General features: G+C 55.8%; 2 protein-coding genes across 9 annotated transcripts in view; one reads left to right on the top strand and one right to left on the bottom strand.

The window, feature by feature from the left end:
* Positions 1–7302, top strand: part of ZNF414 (zinc finger protein 414) — a 16025-nt gene extending 8723 nt beyond the window's left edge. For 3 of the 6 annotated variants that reach the window (XM_025191647.1, XM_025191648.1, XM_025191649.1), the window contains exons 3-10: positions 774–881; positions 1761–1868; positions 2751–2856; positions 3274–3812; positions 4336–4398; positions 5134–5298; positions 5858–6016; positions 6778–7302. In XM_025191647.1, the coding sequence (XP_025047432.1) occupies positions 774–881; positions 1761–1868; positions 2751–2856; positions 3274–3812; positions 4336–4398; positions 5134–5298; positions 5858–6016; positions 6778–6854 (1325 nt within the window). In that variant the 3' untranslated portion in view covers positions 6855–7302. The remainder of the gene's footprint in view (positions 1–773; positions 882–1760; positions 1869–2750; positions 2857–3273; positions 3813–4335; positions 4399–5133; positions 5299–5857; positions 6017–6777) is intronic. The other 3 variants (XM_006035498.3, XM_025191651.1, XM_014525608.2) reach the window with 3 other exon arrangements.
* Positions 7303–11307: 4005 nt separating this feature from the next.
* The window catches only part of LOC102379971 (acidic leucine-rich nuclear phosphoprotein 32 family member B), a 7050-nt gene continuing 1237 nt past the window's right edge, over positions 11308–17120 (bottom strand). Inside the window, exons 1-5 of one of the 3 annotated variants that reach the window (XM_025191652.1) lie at positions 16873–16979; positions 15827–16028; positions 15378–15496; positions 14604–14658; positions 11308–13324 (exon numbers count right to left, since the gene is read on the bottom strand). In XM_025191652.1, the coding sequence (XP_025047437.1) occupies positions 13236–13324; positions 14604–14658; positions 15378–15496; positions 15827–16028; positions 16873–16947 (540 nt within the window). In that variant the 5' untranslated portion in view covers positions 16948–16979 and the 3' untranslated portion in view covers positions 11308–13235. Of the gene's footprint in view, positions 13325–14603; positions 14659–15377; positions 15497–15826; positions 16029–16872; positions 16980–17120 lie in introns of those variants that run through there. The other 2 variants (XM_014525610.2, XM_014525609.2) reach the window with 2 other exon arrangements.

Below are 17120 nucleotides of genomic sequence, written 5' to 3' on the forward strand. Positions count from 1 at the left end.
GCAAATCGGTGGTGGATATAGGACTTGGATCTCCGGTCGCCTGATTTTTTCAGTCCAGTGCCCTAACTATTAAGCTGTGCTGCCTCCCAGTACTACTTTCTTCTAAGCCCCTGGAGGTTTAAGTTGAGTTCAGATGGGCACTGGGTTCTCTGTACGACGACAACAGGAGATGGAAAAGCGGGAGCAGCAGAAACAGTGCATCATGGACCAAATAAAAAATCCAGCGCCACCCACCCCACGTGGATACAGGTGCCCGAGTTGCAAAAGAGTCTGTTGATCCTGAATCGTCCTGGTTGGCCATCTTTGGACCCCCAGATAAGACAGTCATCCTCGACTGCAGGGGGATTGCCAAAGCAGGATTCTCTACAGCTCTTTCTAAAATAATAGAGACCTTGAGTTGTTTTGGTTTTTTTTTAACCTGCAATGAGAGGGGAGTAGACATCACTGCAGGCAGTGCTAAGGTGATTAAGAGCCTGCTCCGAGGCATTTACACTGTGAGGCTTCGGGTCCCCTCCAGTTTGACTGCCCGTGTGTCTCCTCTGTGCCCTTGTGCTATGTAAGCTGAACAGTAGCTGGGTCTTTGGCCAAGCCAAAGCCAAACCCTGTCTGGGAACATGCTGTTACCCCAGGCTGGGATATAAAATCCATCCCTACTTTGTTGAACCCCTCCATGCGCCCCCCATGACCTCATCCCAGGGTGACAGACTTGCCCCCCTAGCACTGGTGCCTGTGTGTGTGTATTCACTCTCTTCATCACAGCCTCTCCCCATCAGGGTGCAGCGACCCGGCCCTCTTGGGCAGCCAGGCACAGCCAACGGCAAGCGGAGGCGGTGCGGCTCAAGTGCAGGAACTTCGGCTCCCCAAGCGCAGACCTCTCCCAGGTAAGGTCCCTGGAGCACCTTCTGGCAGCCTTGCTCCCAGCAGGGTGGGGCCGTGATCCTAGCAAGGCCAGGCAGGGTACACTCGGGTTTTGGGTCGGACTTGCTGGGCAGAACTCTGGGCCATCTCGAACTTGGGACCCTCATGGGTCTGGTGTTGTCTCCCTTTCAGCCACAAATAGTGACTGCAGCTGCAAGACAGTAGCCTGGGAAAGAGGGAAGGGTTAGGGGAGTTGGTGAGATGCAGAGGGAAAGCTGTGCCTGTCTGGTGCAGGGGAGGGAGACTGGGCCGTGGCAAGAAAGAAGCAGAGGTTAAAAGAAAAAAGAAGCGAAGGAGTGAAATGGATGTGGTGGGATATATCTAAAGGAGAAATGAGGTACCAACGTGATCAGAGCCCCTGGTACAGACAGGGAGCATCTGCCTTCTGGCTGCTCATCAAGCCATGTGACGCGAGTATGCTGCGTCTCAGCTGTGAAGCTGATGATGTCTTTTCCAAGGGGCCATCTCCGACGAGGGAGAACAGGCCATGGGGAAGTCTCTAAGCCAGGTTGGAGGTGTACTCCAGGGGCCAGAAAGGTGCTGCCACTTTCCATACCTATTTACTGGGCAAACCACATCTGCAGGAGCTCTAGCTCCCAGCCATGGGTCCTGTGAGGACTGGCTGGCCATGCTTGTGTGGCAGGGGTGGTCTCTAGATTGGGTGTGACAGCCCAGGTCAGCTTCAGTACATCAGTGCCAGCAAAAGAGCACCTGCCTGGGGAAAAGCAGTTCCCCAACAGGGCTGCGTGGAAGCCCCTACTTTCAGTCAGTCGGAGGTGGTGAACGCCAGGAAGCTGTTGGAGCCAGGGACAGTAATGACTCCAGGGGCTGTCTTCTTCCAGGGAAGCACCACCAGTGCTCAAGCTACGGCTGCAAGCTGGCCTTCCACAGCATGCAGGAGCTGATGGACCACTTGAAAGTCCACTACCGACCCACGCAGTCACTGGAGGGTAAGGCAGGGGACACATCCTGATGAGGGGCACTGCTGCTGAGATGAGGCACATCAGGATAGCACGTGCAAGAGGAGCATGGCGGTTATCATAGGGGCAGAGGATTCTACTTAATTTTAAGGAGGCCTCATTCACCCCTTCCTGGTGCTTCGGCTCAGCAGATGGGTGCCAGTGGGTTATCGTATCATTACTGTGTTCATTTGGTGAACAAATTGCGTTCCACGGGGTGCTTGCAAATAACCAGCTGTGAGCACTTGTCCAAGGTGTGATTGGTCACTGAAGTCACCTGCCATTTCTACCGGTGCACAGGTGGTCATGGCTCTTGTACCGGAGCACACAGACTGCCATGCCAAGGGCCAGTCTTCCAAGTGTTCAGCAGTCATGGTTGGGGCATGGAAGATGCTGTTCACTCTGAGAAATCTGGACCTTGCTTCTTATGCCATCGTGTGTCAACATGACACCGACATGCGTATGCATTGCGCTGTTCTCCTGGCTCTGCCGATGGGCTAGATGAGCTCTTCATCTTGTGTCCTAAAAGAGGAGACCGATTTGATTTATTAACACCCAAGTTCTCCCCTCCCCGCTGTGCCCTGAGCATCTTCTTTTATTGGTAGGTCTCTGCCAAACTTATCACCCACTTCAGTAAACGATCAGTAGCTCTTCTGTACTTAGACCAGTGCAGTGCATGCCGTGGGTGGGGAGAAGTGTATGAGGAGAACGTACAGGTGGTCCTCAGTCTCCTGCTGGACTCTGTAACCGTTGAGTCACTGGTTTTTGGAGGTCCCCTGGGTACAGGGGGAGGCTGCCATGGCTGACGCTATCCTTGCTGTGGGTGCTGCTCTAACGGCTAGGACACTGCCGACCTCTGTGCCCTTCTTCTAGGGAAAACCTTCCGCTGTCCCACGCCGGGCTGCACGGAGACCTTCCCCAGCATGCAGGACCTCATGACCCACATGAAGGTGCACTACAAGCCAAACCGCTACTTCAAGTAAGTCCCCTTCATTGCACTGCAGGCACAAGGCTCCTGCCTTTCTCCACCTACTTTTTCCTTTGCTCATTCCTTGCCTGGGCAGGATTGTGTCCCGTGGTCTGTTCCCCGGTGGCTGTTCTGCCTCCTCTCAAACGTCCCCATGCAATTTGCTCTCACCATTCAGCCTGGGAGATGGCATAAGAGCCAGTATCCCTTCCCTTTGGACCCCCAAATGTTCTGCAGCCCCTGGCTTCGTGCCATGGGGGCTAATCCCCACCCCCCACATTAGCTCTGTCCCCTCTGATTGTGTGTACAGGAAGGCCTTTCTGCCTGTGGCCCGCTCGGCATTTGGCCTCTTTGGGCCTGGCGGCAGGGGCCAATGCCAGGGGTGGCTTCCATCCTTGCTGGGCCGTTGCCAACTCTCTCTTCTTCCAGGTGTGAGAACTGCATGCTGCGCTTCCGAACGTACCGCTCCCTCTTCAAGCACCTGCACGTCTGCTCCGACAGCTCCAGCACTTCGTCTCCGGCTCCAAATGCTGAGAAGCCCATCCTACCTGCTACCTCTGGCCTGGAGAAGGACCCCCTGGCCAAGCCGCTGGAGGGGCTGCCCAAGCTCCAGGGCGTCATCCGGCACATGGAGAAAGAAGCCATTCTCCCTAGCATGGACACGGTCTCTGCCACGGCGCCAGCCTCCCTCCCCGCCAGCCTCTCTGGTCTGCATGGCTCCCTGGAGTCCATGCCCCTGGTCTCCCCGACCTCCCACCCCTTCCCTCTGCTGGAGCCCTCACTCTTCGGGGCGCCCTCCTTGACTCGGTTCTCAGGCCCGCCCCATTCCTCGGTGCCGGGGCCTTTCCTGTCCTATATGCCCCCCTCGCCCTACAGCTTACCTCAGGCTTCAGTCCAGCATCGTCTCAGGCCATACCTGCCCAGCCAAGGTCTTCCTGTCTCCAACGCCGTGTGGAAGAAGAGTCAAGGTGAGACAACAGGGGCTGTTCAGTACAGCTAGAGCCTTCTGCTGGGGCTTGCCCATGGCACAACGTGGCTCCCTCGGGGCTCGGCTAGCAGCTTCTGCTCAAGACCCACTGGCCCAGGGTATTACTGGGCCCTTTCCCTCCAGGAAGGATCCGGCACTCCTCAGCTCCTTCTCTGCCTTCTGGGCTTGGCCTGGTGGGTCTGGGTGGCCGTTTCTCTTCCCCGCCCCCCAGCCCATGCCCAGACTCTCACCCCAACTAGCAAGCAGCTCCTTGGGAAGATGTTAAATCAAGTCCCACCTTTTTGCCTGGAGATCACAGCCTGGGGTCGCGGGAGGATCCTGGTCCAGCCTCTCCCAACCACCGGAGCTGTTGCCACCCCACAGAGTCCTGTTGATCAGGCAATGTCCGACCTCCATGCCAGGCCTTGCCTGCATGAATTGCTGGCATCTCAGCCAGGGCTTTCCCCCCACCCCCCACACCCTGCCCTGGGAAGGGAAGGCCTAATGCTCCTCTTGCCCCTCAGTTCCCTTCGCAGATGTGAGTGTCAGCCCCCTCCTCCCAGGCTTCGGCTGGGGAGTGACTCCAGGTTAGTCCGGCGTGGGGCTGCTTTCTGGACACAAGAGGGAAATTCAGCCTCGTGGGGTGGATGCTGCCGTGCAGAAGTGGGAGGGGAGGCGGTGCCCTGGCTGGAGGCTGAAGGAAAACCAGGGAGGCTGCTTGGAACAGCGATGTGACGAGGGGCTGGGGGTCCTTGGAAACTGGCTGAGGAATTCCCGGAGCTTCCCTAGGGGGTGAAACGGCAACGCATGGGGCTGGAGGCTTGCTCTTACTCTGCTGCTTGTGGTTGCTGGGTATCGCGGGCCCTGGTCTCATCACAGCTTGTAAGCTCGACTGGTTCAGGTGTGCTCAGGAATTGGATGGGAGACTCCAGGGCATAAGGGGCACAACCCAACAGTCGTACCCTGTAGCCACTCGTGGAGGGAGGGCACTGCAAGCTGGGAGGCCGGGGGCTTCCTGCAGGTCTCTAGTCCAGGACCAGGTGGGTCTTGGCTAGGGGTGGTAGCTGCAGTGGTACCAAGCTGATACCGGGGCCTGTTTTGGTACTAGGTGGGGGCTGGCTCTGTCCTTTCCAGCCTGCCCCTGCATGCTGCAGTCTGCGTCCTGCCTCTGCATGGGGCCAGGCCAGCTGGAGTTCAGAACCTGGGTTCCCTGCAGCTCAGCGTGCGGCTCTGGCCCTGGGGTGGGTGTATGACAGCAAACACCGTGGCCAGACAAATTCCCCTTAAACTGAAGTGCCCTGGGCCCCTCCTTTTCTTGCCAGAGGTAGCACTCAGACACCAGGCCCCAGCAGGAGGCAGCCCCTGCCCCAAGGAGCCTCAGTCTTACTTTGGTTCTCACTTGGGCTGTTGTGGCACCCTGGGGTACCATGAGATGCTTTCGGGGATGCCACACTTGCTCTTCCCCACCTGGGCCCTCTTGCAAGGAGGTAAGTGTAGGCTCTATGCAGGGTAAGCTCCTGCTTCTCCCTGCTAGCCCCTGTGCAAGCAGCTAAGTGCTTGAACCTCCCCCCAGTGCCCTCTGCCCTGTCCCTGTGCCAGGAGGTATGTGCTGTGCCAGGAGTAAACGCCTGTGGTATTGAAATAGGGTGTCACAGAAGGATGCCGGGGGCCTCCGGAGTTTGAGACCCACTGGTCTAATGAGACGAGGCAGACGGGGTGACCTTGCCCGCAGTCGTCGCAGGGTGGCATGGTGCAGGGTGTTGGTGGCAAAGCTGGGAACTGAACGCAGGCGTCCTTAGCTCCCGGCAGAGGGGCCATGCTTCATCCATTGCCCTCTTGATCCCTCGCCCCACCCCTTGTGCCATCAGCTTCATGCTGCTCCTTGCATAGCAGGGGGCCATGGCTGAGGGCCATTGCTGACCCAGCGGCAGTTACGGCTTCGCATGCCTGTCCTGGCCATGGGTCCCTGGGGGCTGCATGAGCTGTGCCCCGTGCCCAGGCGCTGGCGAGTCAGTGCATTGCTTCCTGCCCCCCCCTGTGCTGCAGGCCACTCCTCCAACAGCCGCATCGTGTGGGAGCACACGCGAGGGCGCTACACCTGCATGCAGTGCCCCTACTCCACCGCCTCGCGGGAGGAGATGACGCTGCATATTGAGGATCACCGCAAGAACCCGCCCCCGCCCAGCCGGCTGGATGGCGAGATGGGTACGTGCCAGTGGGCAGCTGGGGCGTCATGGGGAGGTGGGCAGCATACCCTGGCCTGCTACTGGGGGTGCTGTGGCTCCCATCATGAGTCCAGGGATGCTAGCCTTCAGCTGCTTGCTCCCAAAGTGCAAAGGAGGTCACGAGCCTTGGCTGTGGGTGGGCACTGTGCCCCCAGCTGTCACATACACCCTTCCCCAGCCTCTCACTGCTGGGCTTTGCCTTCCTACGTGGAGAGGCAGGGAGGAAGGACTCCTGCAGTATGACCATGCCCAGGGAGAGGAGAGGTGGGTACTGGCACCGAGGATCAGGCTAAGCTGCCGGAGACCTTCCCACGACACTAACCCCCATCCACGTGCGACCTGCACCATCACCTTCCTCCCCCGAGGCTGGGAAAGCTCCCCTTGCCTGGGTGCCTCTCCCTGAGGTCGCCTGTGGGTGCCCAGTAGAGCTTGGGCCTTGCACTGTGCTCCTGCCAGCCTGGGGCACCGACACCGGCTGGCAGAGTTGATGGGCAAGTGAGGCACCAGGGGTGGCTGCAGCCATGAAGTCTCCACTGCGGCAGGGCCAGTCTGTGCCCCAGATAGGGCTTTTGCAAAACCCTGGGAGAGGGCTGGGGTGGCAGCGCCATCTTAATCCAAGGCAAGCCAGGCTGTCCTGCCCCTGGGAGCTGGGAGACATGCACCACTCAGAGCAGCCCCTGGGGAGCTGGCAGGTGCTTTGGCACTGACTCTTCTCCACCCCCCTGTCTCTTTCTCCTTCAGATTTCGGGGTGGGCCTTGCCTCCTTCCACTCGAAGCTCACGCCGGAGATGGAGAACTCCCTGTACTCACAGCTCTGATCCTTCTGCTCCTGCTTAGTCAAGTGATTTTTTTTTTTTCCCCCCCCCGCTCCCCGAGGTGGGCAGGGAGCTGTGCACGGGACTCTAACGGGAGCTGGGAGTGGGGGGAACTATGGCAGGACCCCCCCGCCCTCCACCCTGGGACTCTGGCATGGCTCCTTCACCCCCGCCCCCCCAACTGTGTTCACGGCCCTTCCCACTCCAGCCCGGACTGCGTGCAGGCCCCTTGGTCCCCCACCGCAGCATCTGGGGTGGTGGGGGGAGGGTCTGAGTTTGCTTTTCTTTGGAAGTTTGATTCGAGGCCCCGAAGCCGGCGCGCCTCTCGCTCTCCTACAGGTCTCACTACTTCAGACACGGCTCTGCCGAGCCTGCGCGGGCTGCTCAGGAGTTAGCAGACTTCTTCTCCGGAAGGAGGTCTCTAAATAATAAATGGGAACTGTACAGGAGCCATCATGGGGCCGTCTGCTCTGCTCTGTGTCCCGGGGCTGGGGGGCTCCAGGGCAGGTGGGAGAAAGGGATGAGAGCGGCTTGCACGGGGTGGGTGGAGGGGTGCTGGGCTTGCCGGCCAGCATGGCTGGTCCCTCTCTGGAGGGCAGCAGGGGTTCAGGCATTTTGGTGGTAGCTGCTTCAGGCCCTAAACCAGAGAGGGAGAAGACTTATGGTGCTAGAGGGAGACCCTCCTCCTCCATGGCTGGTGTTATCCTGCAGCCCACAGTGGTGCTGTCTCCCAGTCGGGATCTCACAAGTCCTAGGCTTTTCTCTCTTGGCTTCACCAGGCAGCTGATAAACCAGGCCTCTTGGCCCTAGAGAAGGGGGAAGGGGGCTTGTGGTCCAGGCCCTGCACCAGCCCAGACTTGCTCTTCCCATGGAGATGCATCGGCCCCTAGCAGCACTAGTGTGGGCCCAGCTGTAGTGAGGCAGTGCCAAGCTGGACGGCAGGGCAAGCCCCTCCCTGGCCCGGCACCGTCGGCACAGACAGCAGTGGGAGTTCAACCACAGCAGTTGTGCTCTCTCCAGCTGCACTGGCCAAGCCCACCTTGCCTTTCCCCAGCTGGAAAAGCCTCCCCCCAAGCCCAGGCAGAGCTAGGGGAGAGGGGGGGATGGAATCCAGTCTGCCATATTAACCATTTGTATCGCAGGAGGATTAGAGCCCCTGCATTGTACTTATCAGAGCAAGGCTATCCTGGCCTCCGCCAAGGACTAAAGCGGGGAGACAAAACCTGGTGTCTTATCTGAGGTCACAAGGACCAGTACTGCAAGTTCCCAGCTCAGGGCCAACTCCTGCAGCCCCCACTTCACATCTGCTTTGCCTGGGCTTGCACATCTGGATGGCCCTGTTAAGCCCTTCTGCCCAGGGGGCCAGTTTATACACACCACTGAGATGCAACCCAGAGCCATGACCCCCAAAGTGATGCTTCTGCCTTAGGGGTCAAGTACTGAAAAGGGGTCAGTGCAGCACCAGCCCCTCCCCACCCCCTAGCCTGCCCAAGCGGCTGGGATGGTGCATGATCCCCAGCGATGCTGCTTGCTTTGCTCACGGTGGCATAGCAGCCTCCACCCATGGACCCCACGCCTGCGCGTCCCTGGTACGCCCAGGGCCCCACCGTGCTGGGCATGGCAGATAAGAGCCCCTGCCCTGTTGCACACTAGAGACAAGTCGGGCTGGGGAGCTAGAGCAAGAGAGGAGGGGTGAGCAGGGAGACTTATCCAGGGCCCAGCTGCGGGCACGCCCTGGGGTTCAGTGAGGACACGGGCTGATACAGAGGAGCAGCCTAGCACTGCCAGGACCCCCCCACCCCTGATGCCACGGTTCTCTGAGATAAACCACTGCTTCAGTACCTTGGACTCCTTCAGTAGAGCAACAAGCAGAGCTGCAAGGAGTGGGGGCGGGCGGTGTGCCAGCTCAGCTCAACCTGCACATCCGATAGCTGCGCTGTACCCACCAACCCAGCCCGCTTCAGACAAGCCGCCTAGAGCTGAGCCTGAAAGGGGAGGGGGCAGAACAGCGGCACACTGAAGAGTTCACAGCCACGGGCCGGTGTGTGGCCATGGACGGTGGCCTGGCAGCCATTGGTGGTGCCCAGCAGGCGTGCACCATAGCTGGTGCATCCCCAAGTACCAGAAGGGTACAAAGCTCCAGGCCTGCTCCTGATGCAGCGAGACCGCAGTAAGGGCAGAGCATCCGCACAGGCTGGTGCCTCTGCATGGTGCATACGGGCAGGTGCCAGGACCCAGATGAGCTTCCTCACCCTCCGCTCCCAGGGCTGTGCCCGGTGCCCACAACACAACCAGCTCACGCCAAGGAAGCCCCTGCCCTCCCCAGGCTGCTGCCTCCCTCTGCACTCGCAGGAAGGGCTCCACTGCTACAGCCTGAAGCCCTTCGTTCATATGTGGCAGGAGCAGCCCCTTGCCCACAGGGCAGATGCAAGGAGGGGGAGGACGGCGGCTGTGCTCCATCACGTAGGCGATGCATTAGCCCTTTCTCCCCGAGCACAGGGAGTTAATCCCAACCCCACCCAGCACCAGCCATTTGTGCCAGCAGCTTTCTTTGGACTTGCTTGCCTGACTACGCCCTCCGTGAGTCAGCGGGCAGAAGATCCAGCTTTCTTTGCTGCAACACAGAGCACGGCCTCAACCCCCGCCCCAAGGGAGGGAGCGGACGCCATGGCTGGAAGAAAAGGCAATGCAGCCACAGGCTGGCCAGGCGATAACAGGCCTCCGTGCTAAGCTCCAGTGCAGATCCCAAGGCAGAGGGTTGTCCCAAGGCGGCCGGAGGCTGGGCCGTGGGAAAAAACCCAGTAATTAGGTTGGGGAAACCTCCCTGCTGCTTCTTGAACCGTGCTCACACAGCAGCAGGAGGGGGAGGGATGGGTGTTGAGGGCGAATCCAGAGCTTAACAGGCCGCAGACAAGGACGAGGTTCCTGCCAGCCAGGCGGTGGGAAGCAGGAACCCCTCGAGGCAGCTGCATTTGGCCACGGCGCGGGCAACCAGGAGAGAGGCATCCAATGGGCAAGGCAGCTCCCCTCGGCGGCCCTGCTCCCCTTTGTCCCGCTGCGTCCATCGCTGCTGGAGCACAATGGAGTCCTGCTCCCCCCAAGCACTCCTGTCCTGTCCACGGGGTGCCGCATCGCAGCCTCCCCCTCCTCTCCAGGAAGCGGCCTGGGCCTCCGCTGATAACAAAGGGCAGAGGCTGACCTCACAGCCAAGGCATTTTCACTCTGCAAGCTGAGCGGAGAAGCCTACCGAAGCAAGCACCCACCCCCAGGCCCGGCAGGGACTGTCTTCTCACATTCACCCCCGTCCCAGACAGGGCATCCTCTGTCCATGGGGGGCCAAACCGGCCCAGAGAGGACAGCAGGGACCCACAAGCAGAGCCTGGGAGCCATGCAGCCCCCTTGATCTCTGAAGGGCCAGATTCTCCAGCGTCTTCCCGAGAAGTAGGGAAAGTTTCCCCTATTTCCCAGCCCTAGGTGAGCAACCCCTGGGGAAGGGAGCCCAGGTCCAAGACCAGCACAAGCAGGCAGTGCAGAACAGAACACGCTGCCCTCGTCTTCCCTCCCAGGCTGCCATCACGTTCTGGGGTACCTGCTGCTCTCCCAAGAGATGCTCTAGTCTCCCATGCTGGGCTTTAGCAAGCTGAGTGCTAGCAGCTAGAGCACTGTCCCTTCCTTTTCAGCTCCCCGTGGACCAGGTGCCAGCCATCTGCAGCAGCTGCAAGGCTCTGCCCCCCCCCAACCCCGACTCCTCCCTACCTAGGATTTCCAAGAACTCAGCCTGCAGCTTCCTCCGTCCACCTCCACTCAGTGCCATGGAGAAGGGGGAAGAAATCAAACGCTTCTGCTTTCAAAGAGGCAAGCATGGCTTCCTCTGCAGCACCCCAGCTCTGCAAGCAGGCCGAGTCAGTGGGGGTGCAAGATCCCCCTCCACCCCCCATTCTGTGCAGGTGCTTGGTTAGCATTTCAGTGACCCACACAGGTGCTAGGAATTCAGCTTCCCTCTGGCATGTCTCCCTCTGCCTCTCCTTCCCACACGCCAGAAAAGCCAGCCCTGCCCTATGGAGATCAGGCTTGTTCTAAAAACCCAGCGCTTCCCAATTCTGCATTCCCCTCCCCAGTGAAGAACTTGCACCGAACTTGGCAGCCCTGCCTGGCCCACTACCCAGGTCCTCCAGAAGGCTATAGGGCTCTACACTTCTTTGCCATTTCTTCTTTTTCAGCCTAGCCTGAGGTCTTTTGAACATATTAGGGCAGCGAAGCACATGCACTCCCATTGTCTGGGGCTTAAACAACAAACTAATCCTGGCAGTTTCAAGACACTGGCCAAAAGCAGCTTTGCATCTTGCTTTGGACCGAGCGCCCTGCTCCAAGCCACGGGGGAAAGGACCAAGATACCCCCTTATCTCACGCTTCCCAGGAACGAAAGGGGACAGTGAGAGAGCGCCGATACAAGGGGTTTGTAAAAACCGACATCTTTATTAAAACTTTTTCTCCAAATTTTGTAACCCAAAAAAAAAAAAAAAATTTTACAAAAAGAAGGCTGGAGAGTCTCATTTCTGGGGCTATTCTGACCAATCAAAACCTGATGGCGATTAGGCTAATATAAAATCCTTACGATTTGCTTTAAAAAAAAAAAAAAAAAAAAAAAAAAAGTAGGGAAATTAAAAAATACCAACTGCTGCTCTGATTTCATTTAACGAAAAAAATCCATTAACATTTATAAGTTATTCAGTTTGCATTTTACAGGAGGAGTTTCTCTTTGAATGGTTATAGCTACTGTACAATGCAAGAGACAAGGGCAAAGCCACACCAGGCGACAGAGCAGAGATCTACGGGGGCTGTGGTATTCAACTCCTCCACGAGAACTGCCTCAGGAAGGGGCGACAAGCTGCAGTCAGCTGCAGGGCACCGATAGGTATTTGCCCATAGCGGCCAAGCACCCTGCTAAGTGCCAATGCATCTGCCTTCAGGATGACCCAACTCCCCTATCACTAACCTGTCTGAGCAGATATCACTGGGCACCAAATAAGCCAACGACTGCAGTGCCATGATGCCACAAGACTAGGACAGAGTCCAGTAGCAAACGAACACCCCGACGAGGAGGAATGGAAACCAAGGAGTCAGAAATGCCATGCTGGGTAGCTCCATCTGGTTAGGTCCCACCCACTCCTTGCTCTAAAATAATAATTAAAAAAAAAAAAATACATAAAAAGGACCCCAAAATACTGACTGGAGAGGCATCGGTTCTACTGCTCTGAGCAGGGGAGAGGGAGGAGGCACCTGGTGAAAATGTTGCAGCATAGCCCGAGGTCTAGTAGTGCATGAAACAGTGGAGACGGGGAACAGCTGGAGTTCCCAATGCACTTCTCTGCACTCTGGAAAGGAAAGAGGGGGGGATGCATACGCCAGGCTAGCAACTGAGCCTATCATCAAGAGCTGTTACTGGCTAGCAGAAGGACCCTGAGAATATTTAGGCTAACACGGTCTGCAGAGATCACCGAGTTAGGTGTCACAGTGATAATGGCGGAGTGAAAAATGGAGTGTGGTGGTGGTAATGCAGCATCCCCTGGCCAGCTGCTTTCTGCCCCTTCCTAGATGTATAGGTTGGGCTGGGGATAGGGAAGCCTCACCACAGCAAGACCTTCACAGCAGCCAGGCAGAACTACTTTGCTGACAGCCACAAGTTATGATGTGGCTAACAGGTCACAAAATTCCAGTTTATAAAACAAACTAGGAAGCAGAGAAAGCAAGTGGCAGGACTGCTGCAAGGTGCAGCCTCCAAGGTATGAGACCCAGCAAGGAGCCTGTTCCTCCTAGAGACCCAAGCGCCTTGCACCCCACAGCGCTGACAATCTTCCAGCATCTCCAGAGGTCCCACCACCATTGCTGTTCCTGATGGGACAATACCTCAGGTGGCTTTGCTTTCAGAGTCCGTCTGGATAAGCAGATTGCACGCACTGCTTTGGGAGGCTGGCATCTCCTTTGGAGTGTGTGCATTGGGGGGGGGGGCAACTTGCATCTCCTTGTGGGGACGTGGGGTGGAGAGGGGCTGCTGGAGCTCTGGGTCCCAGGTGGTGAGGCCAATTTCAGACAAAAAGATGCTCTAGGAGGATTTTGTTTTGTTCTTTTGCAAAATGCAGCACAAACCACAGAACGGAGGAAGCCTTTGGTCGTGAGATGTTTGTGAGAAAGTGAGCTTGTATGGAAGGATTCCCCTGAATGCCTAGGGTATTCTACGTCTTAAAAAAATATATTGTGGATGCTGCAGTCAGACAGAGGGGAGGGGCTGGGAGACGGGGATTTACAGTCTCACGTGGATACAACAGGGAGGTTAGGACAAGCACACAGTCATAGTCCGTAAAACTGATTGGCTCGCTAGGATTATCAGTCGTCCTCCTCGTCGTCTTCATCTTCCAGATCTTCCTCTCCCTCATCCTCTAGCTCTCGTTTTCTCTTCTCTCCCTGCGGAAGCTCTGCTGGGAAGGAAAGAGATGAACTAAGCAGGTGGCCTGGCCAAGACCCTGCAAAGCGCATTATCTCAGCGCACCTTGAAGGGGCCTGGTTTCAGGAAAGACAAGGCACCTCAAACTCAGTCCCCTCTTGCAGGTTTCTGAGCATGCAGAAGTTACTGGCTACTTTGAGCCTCCCGACCAAGCTGATTAATCAAGTGATTTAACATTCCAAGTCCATGCCAGCCCTCATGCTGCTGCACATATCCTCTCTCAAGCTTTAGTCTCCTTTATATAATAAACCCACTGAGATCGAGATCCACTAGCCAGAGAATTTCAACACAAGTTGAGAGGCTCAGTCCCCTTTTGCCTGGAGAGAAGAGGCTAAGTAACCTGCACTTCCAGGAGCAAATGCTTCCTTGATGTTAACATACAGATCAAGTTTCCACTGGAGACTCCTGTACAACTGCAGAAGGCTCCTACAATGAGAAATAGGCTATTTTGTCAGTCCACTTTAACGTTTCACTAGATTGACAGCCAGCTGCTAAAAAAAAGTTAAGTCCTGGAAGAGCATAGATTTGGTTAGTGTTAATGGGAAGTGAATGTCTGGTAAACCAGTATCGCTCCTCTGGGCTTAGTCCAAGTCCAAAGTTGCATTTTGTAAGCACATAAAGCTGATCAGGCCACTTCCCCAGTGCTTCCAAGAAATCATCTTGCTCACATAACACGCATCTGAAGCTTCAAGTGTGGCCTGTTCCAAAAGCCTCAGTCAGGAAGGAAGATGAATTCCATTGCAAAGGCAATGGATGCTTTGTCAGCAAGTCTGCATGAGCCCATTTGGAGATTTCACTGCCTCCATTAGGGGTTTGGACAATTTGCACCTGCATTTAAACACTCCGCATGGCTTTACTGTGTGCACACATACACGCGCCACAACACAAGTCAACACACGATCGAAGACAGGAATGCTGCACTGTAAAGGAACTCAAGCATCAACACACAGCAATACAGCATAAACGCTGCATGGCAATGACATTAACTGCAGGTAGGTGCACCCAGACTATGCAGAGTAACAGTTTGTACTAAGCCAAACTTCTTGGTTTCACTTGTGTGCTGGGTTTCACTGCTTGTACTCTCTCAAAGTGCCCAGGTTCAGAAAAAATGGGGCAAGACGTGTTCAACACGGAACTGCCCAGTTGCTGCTCATATCCCAGAGCAACTGTGTCCACCAAAGCTGTGCAGTAATGGCCAGGATGGCATTAGCCATGTGGTCTAGTTAGGAGAATTAGAGTTTTATACTCACCCTCATCACCTTCATCCTCCTCTTCATCCTCCCCATCCTCATCATCCTCTTCCTCCTTGAATGAAATGAGAGGCTATTTGTAGCAAGAACCAAGATCCATGGGACAAATCTAATGACCTTTGTAGGGAAGCATTCCCCCCCAACCCCTGCTCCCCTGACCCTGCCCACTGGAGCAGCTGCCCCAGTAATGATCCCCAAAGGCATAAAACCATGAAAAAGTAAGGCTGGAAGGGATCTCTGCAGGTCATCTAGACCAGCCCCCTGCTCAAGATGGGATCATCCGCAATTAAACTATCCCATCCACGCCCTAGTCTGAATTATCCGTAAAACTACACCATCAGCCCTGTTGCAAGCCAGCATGCAATGTGCTGTTTCTTTCAGTCACCGAGCCAATCCATTTACTCTGGGAAAGGCTTCAAGAGGACGTGGCTGCTGGCAGCATCGTGCCAACAAGAGCTCCTGCAATATCCAGCTCTCTTTGCACCTAGACGGCTGCTCCCTTCTCATCCTACTCCATCCTGTTCACTTTGTAACAAGCAAGAGAAAAAACACAACTCAGAGATACACAGAAAGATGCTCTCAAGGCCACAAGGCACTATTCTGAGAGCAGCCAGCTACCACAAAGGCTCTTTTCCTGATTAATAGTACCCTCCGGCCAGAATACAAACAGTTGGCTACATTACCAAACAGGATTAGAGGGGACCATTCATGCAAAGGACACACGCTGGGAGCCAGCCAAAATGTACACAGGCATCAGACAAAAGCTAGTCTCACCTCATCGTCTACACCATCCTCCTCCTCTTCAGCATCCAAGTCATCGTCATCCTCCTCTTCATCATCAATCACTTCTTCATCCAATTCATCTTCCTCCTCGTCGTCATCTTCCTCACCTTCTAGCACAAGAAAAGTTGAAAGAACTGGGTTCTGCTTGGCACCAATGGGAAAGCCAGGAACCCGTGACACTTCCAACTCCCGGCACGGCCACGCTATTTATGTCTCTGCAACGTACCTGTGACAGGGGACTAAAAAATCCTGCAGAGCAGACCTAGGCACATAGGATGTGTCAGGTGACAAGCCCAGATTTCTAAGTTAGGCCTGGGAAGGATGAGATTATACAAGACTCATCCTACTCAGAGTTCAAAGCCTGAAGGTGGGTCTTTGGGAAGCCTGGCTCCTGAGAGTGAAATGTGTAGGCAGTTCTAGAAAACCAAAAAAACTCTTACCATCGCCGTTCTCCTCATACTCATCATCCAGCCCGTCACCATCTGCTTCAGGGTCCGAGTCAGGGGCCTCCTGGTCATCCACATCAAACCCATCCAAGTAGGTGAGCTGGGGCAGAAGGGCAAACACGCTCTCCCGATAGTTGATCAGCATTGTCACTTCGCAGTTGAAGAGGTCCAGGCTACGCAGGTTCGGCAATTTTTTCTGCAAGGATTAATTTGTTGCGCTGTCAGGACGTTGCTTATGGCAGGTGAACATCAAGTTATTTCCCAAAGGGCTGGTTTCCTCTACCAAAAGCAACTGTCTTGCATGCAATAACTGCATTGAGCTCTTTGTCAAAACTTGATAAACTTTGGCATAAGGAAGGAGCTATCCCAGACTCAATGACGATAATCCTAGCGTAGCTGCTTCCATTCTAGCTCCGTTGCTGTGCATTTTTCTCCTCTCAGAGCTTAGAGACATATCAAGGAGGGACCTAAGCCCCATGGAAGGGGAAGCTAGACCAATGCTTAGTTCTGGCCTGAAGCGTGTTGCATGAATTGGCCTTCACATATACATATCCTTTCCTGCCCCAGAGTCAAGACACCACAAGGCACAAGTCTGATGCTAAATGGCTGCACGGATAGATCATGCAGCAAGGCTACAGGCCATGTACTTTCGGTGCCCGGGAAGTGCTGTTCTCACTGCCCCACCTTTTCCACAGTCGTGCTGCTTCAGTTTGGACTGCAGAACTGGGCTGAGGGAGGAAGGGAGAAGAACAGCAAAGAACTTTGAACTACTGGGGAAAAGATGCTGAGAACAAACTGCACCTACCGGCCACACACTGGGTGCCACAGGGGCAAGAACCTTCTTCTGGGAGCAATGTTAACAGAGTGAGGGAAAGGGGCTTTGAATGTGCACCAAGAAGGCCACATGATCCGCAGTCATAGCACCAAGGGTGACATGGGGTCACGACACGGGAGGCGAGTGTCCCAGGACTGATGTGACTGACACCCCCTCCGGTGTCCAAGCAAATCACGGCTCCATGACACACCCAGGTGCCACCTACCTCAAACCGCATCCGACCCCTTAATGGTCCTGTCTCACAGATAGACACTGCGCACTGCGTCCACAGTTTACTCATCCAGCCCAGTGTCAGGCTTCCTTTAGCAACTGGCTGCTGGTTTTCCAGACAGAGGAGCCATTAACTATTAGCCCAGCCACAAATTGGGCGACTCATCTGTTCACATCAGAACCACGAAGTGCTGTTGGAACAGTTACCAAAAGGTTGGACGTCTGCCGCGCAGACAGCTCCCA

This window comes from Alligator sinensis, unplaced genomic scaffold (assembly GCF_000455745.1).
Source record: "Alligator sinensis unplaced genomic scaffold, ASM45574v1 scaffold1457_1, whole genome shotgun sequence".
NCBI lineage: Eukaryota > Metazoa > Chordata > Crocodylia > Alligatoridae > Alligator > Alligator sinensis.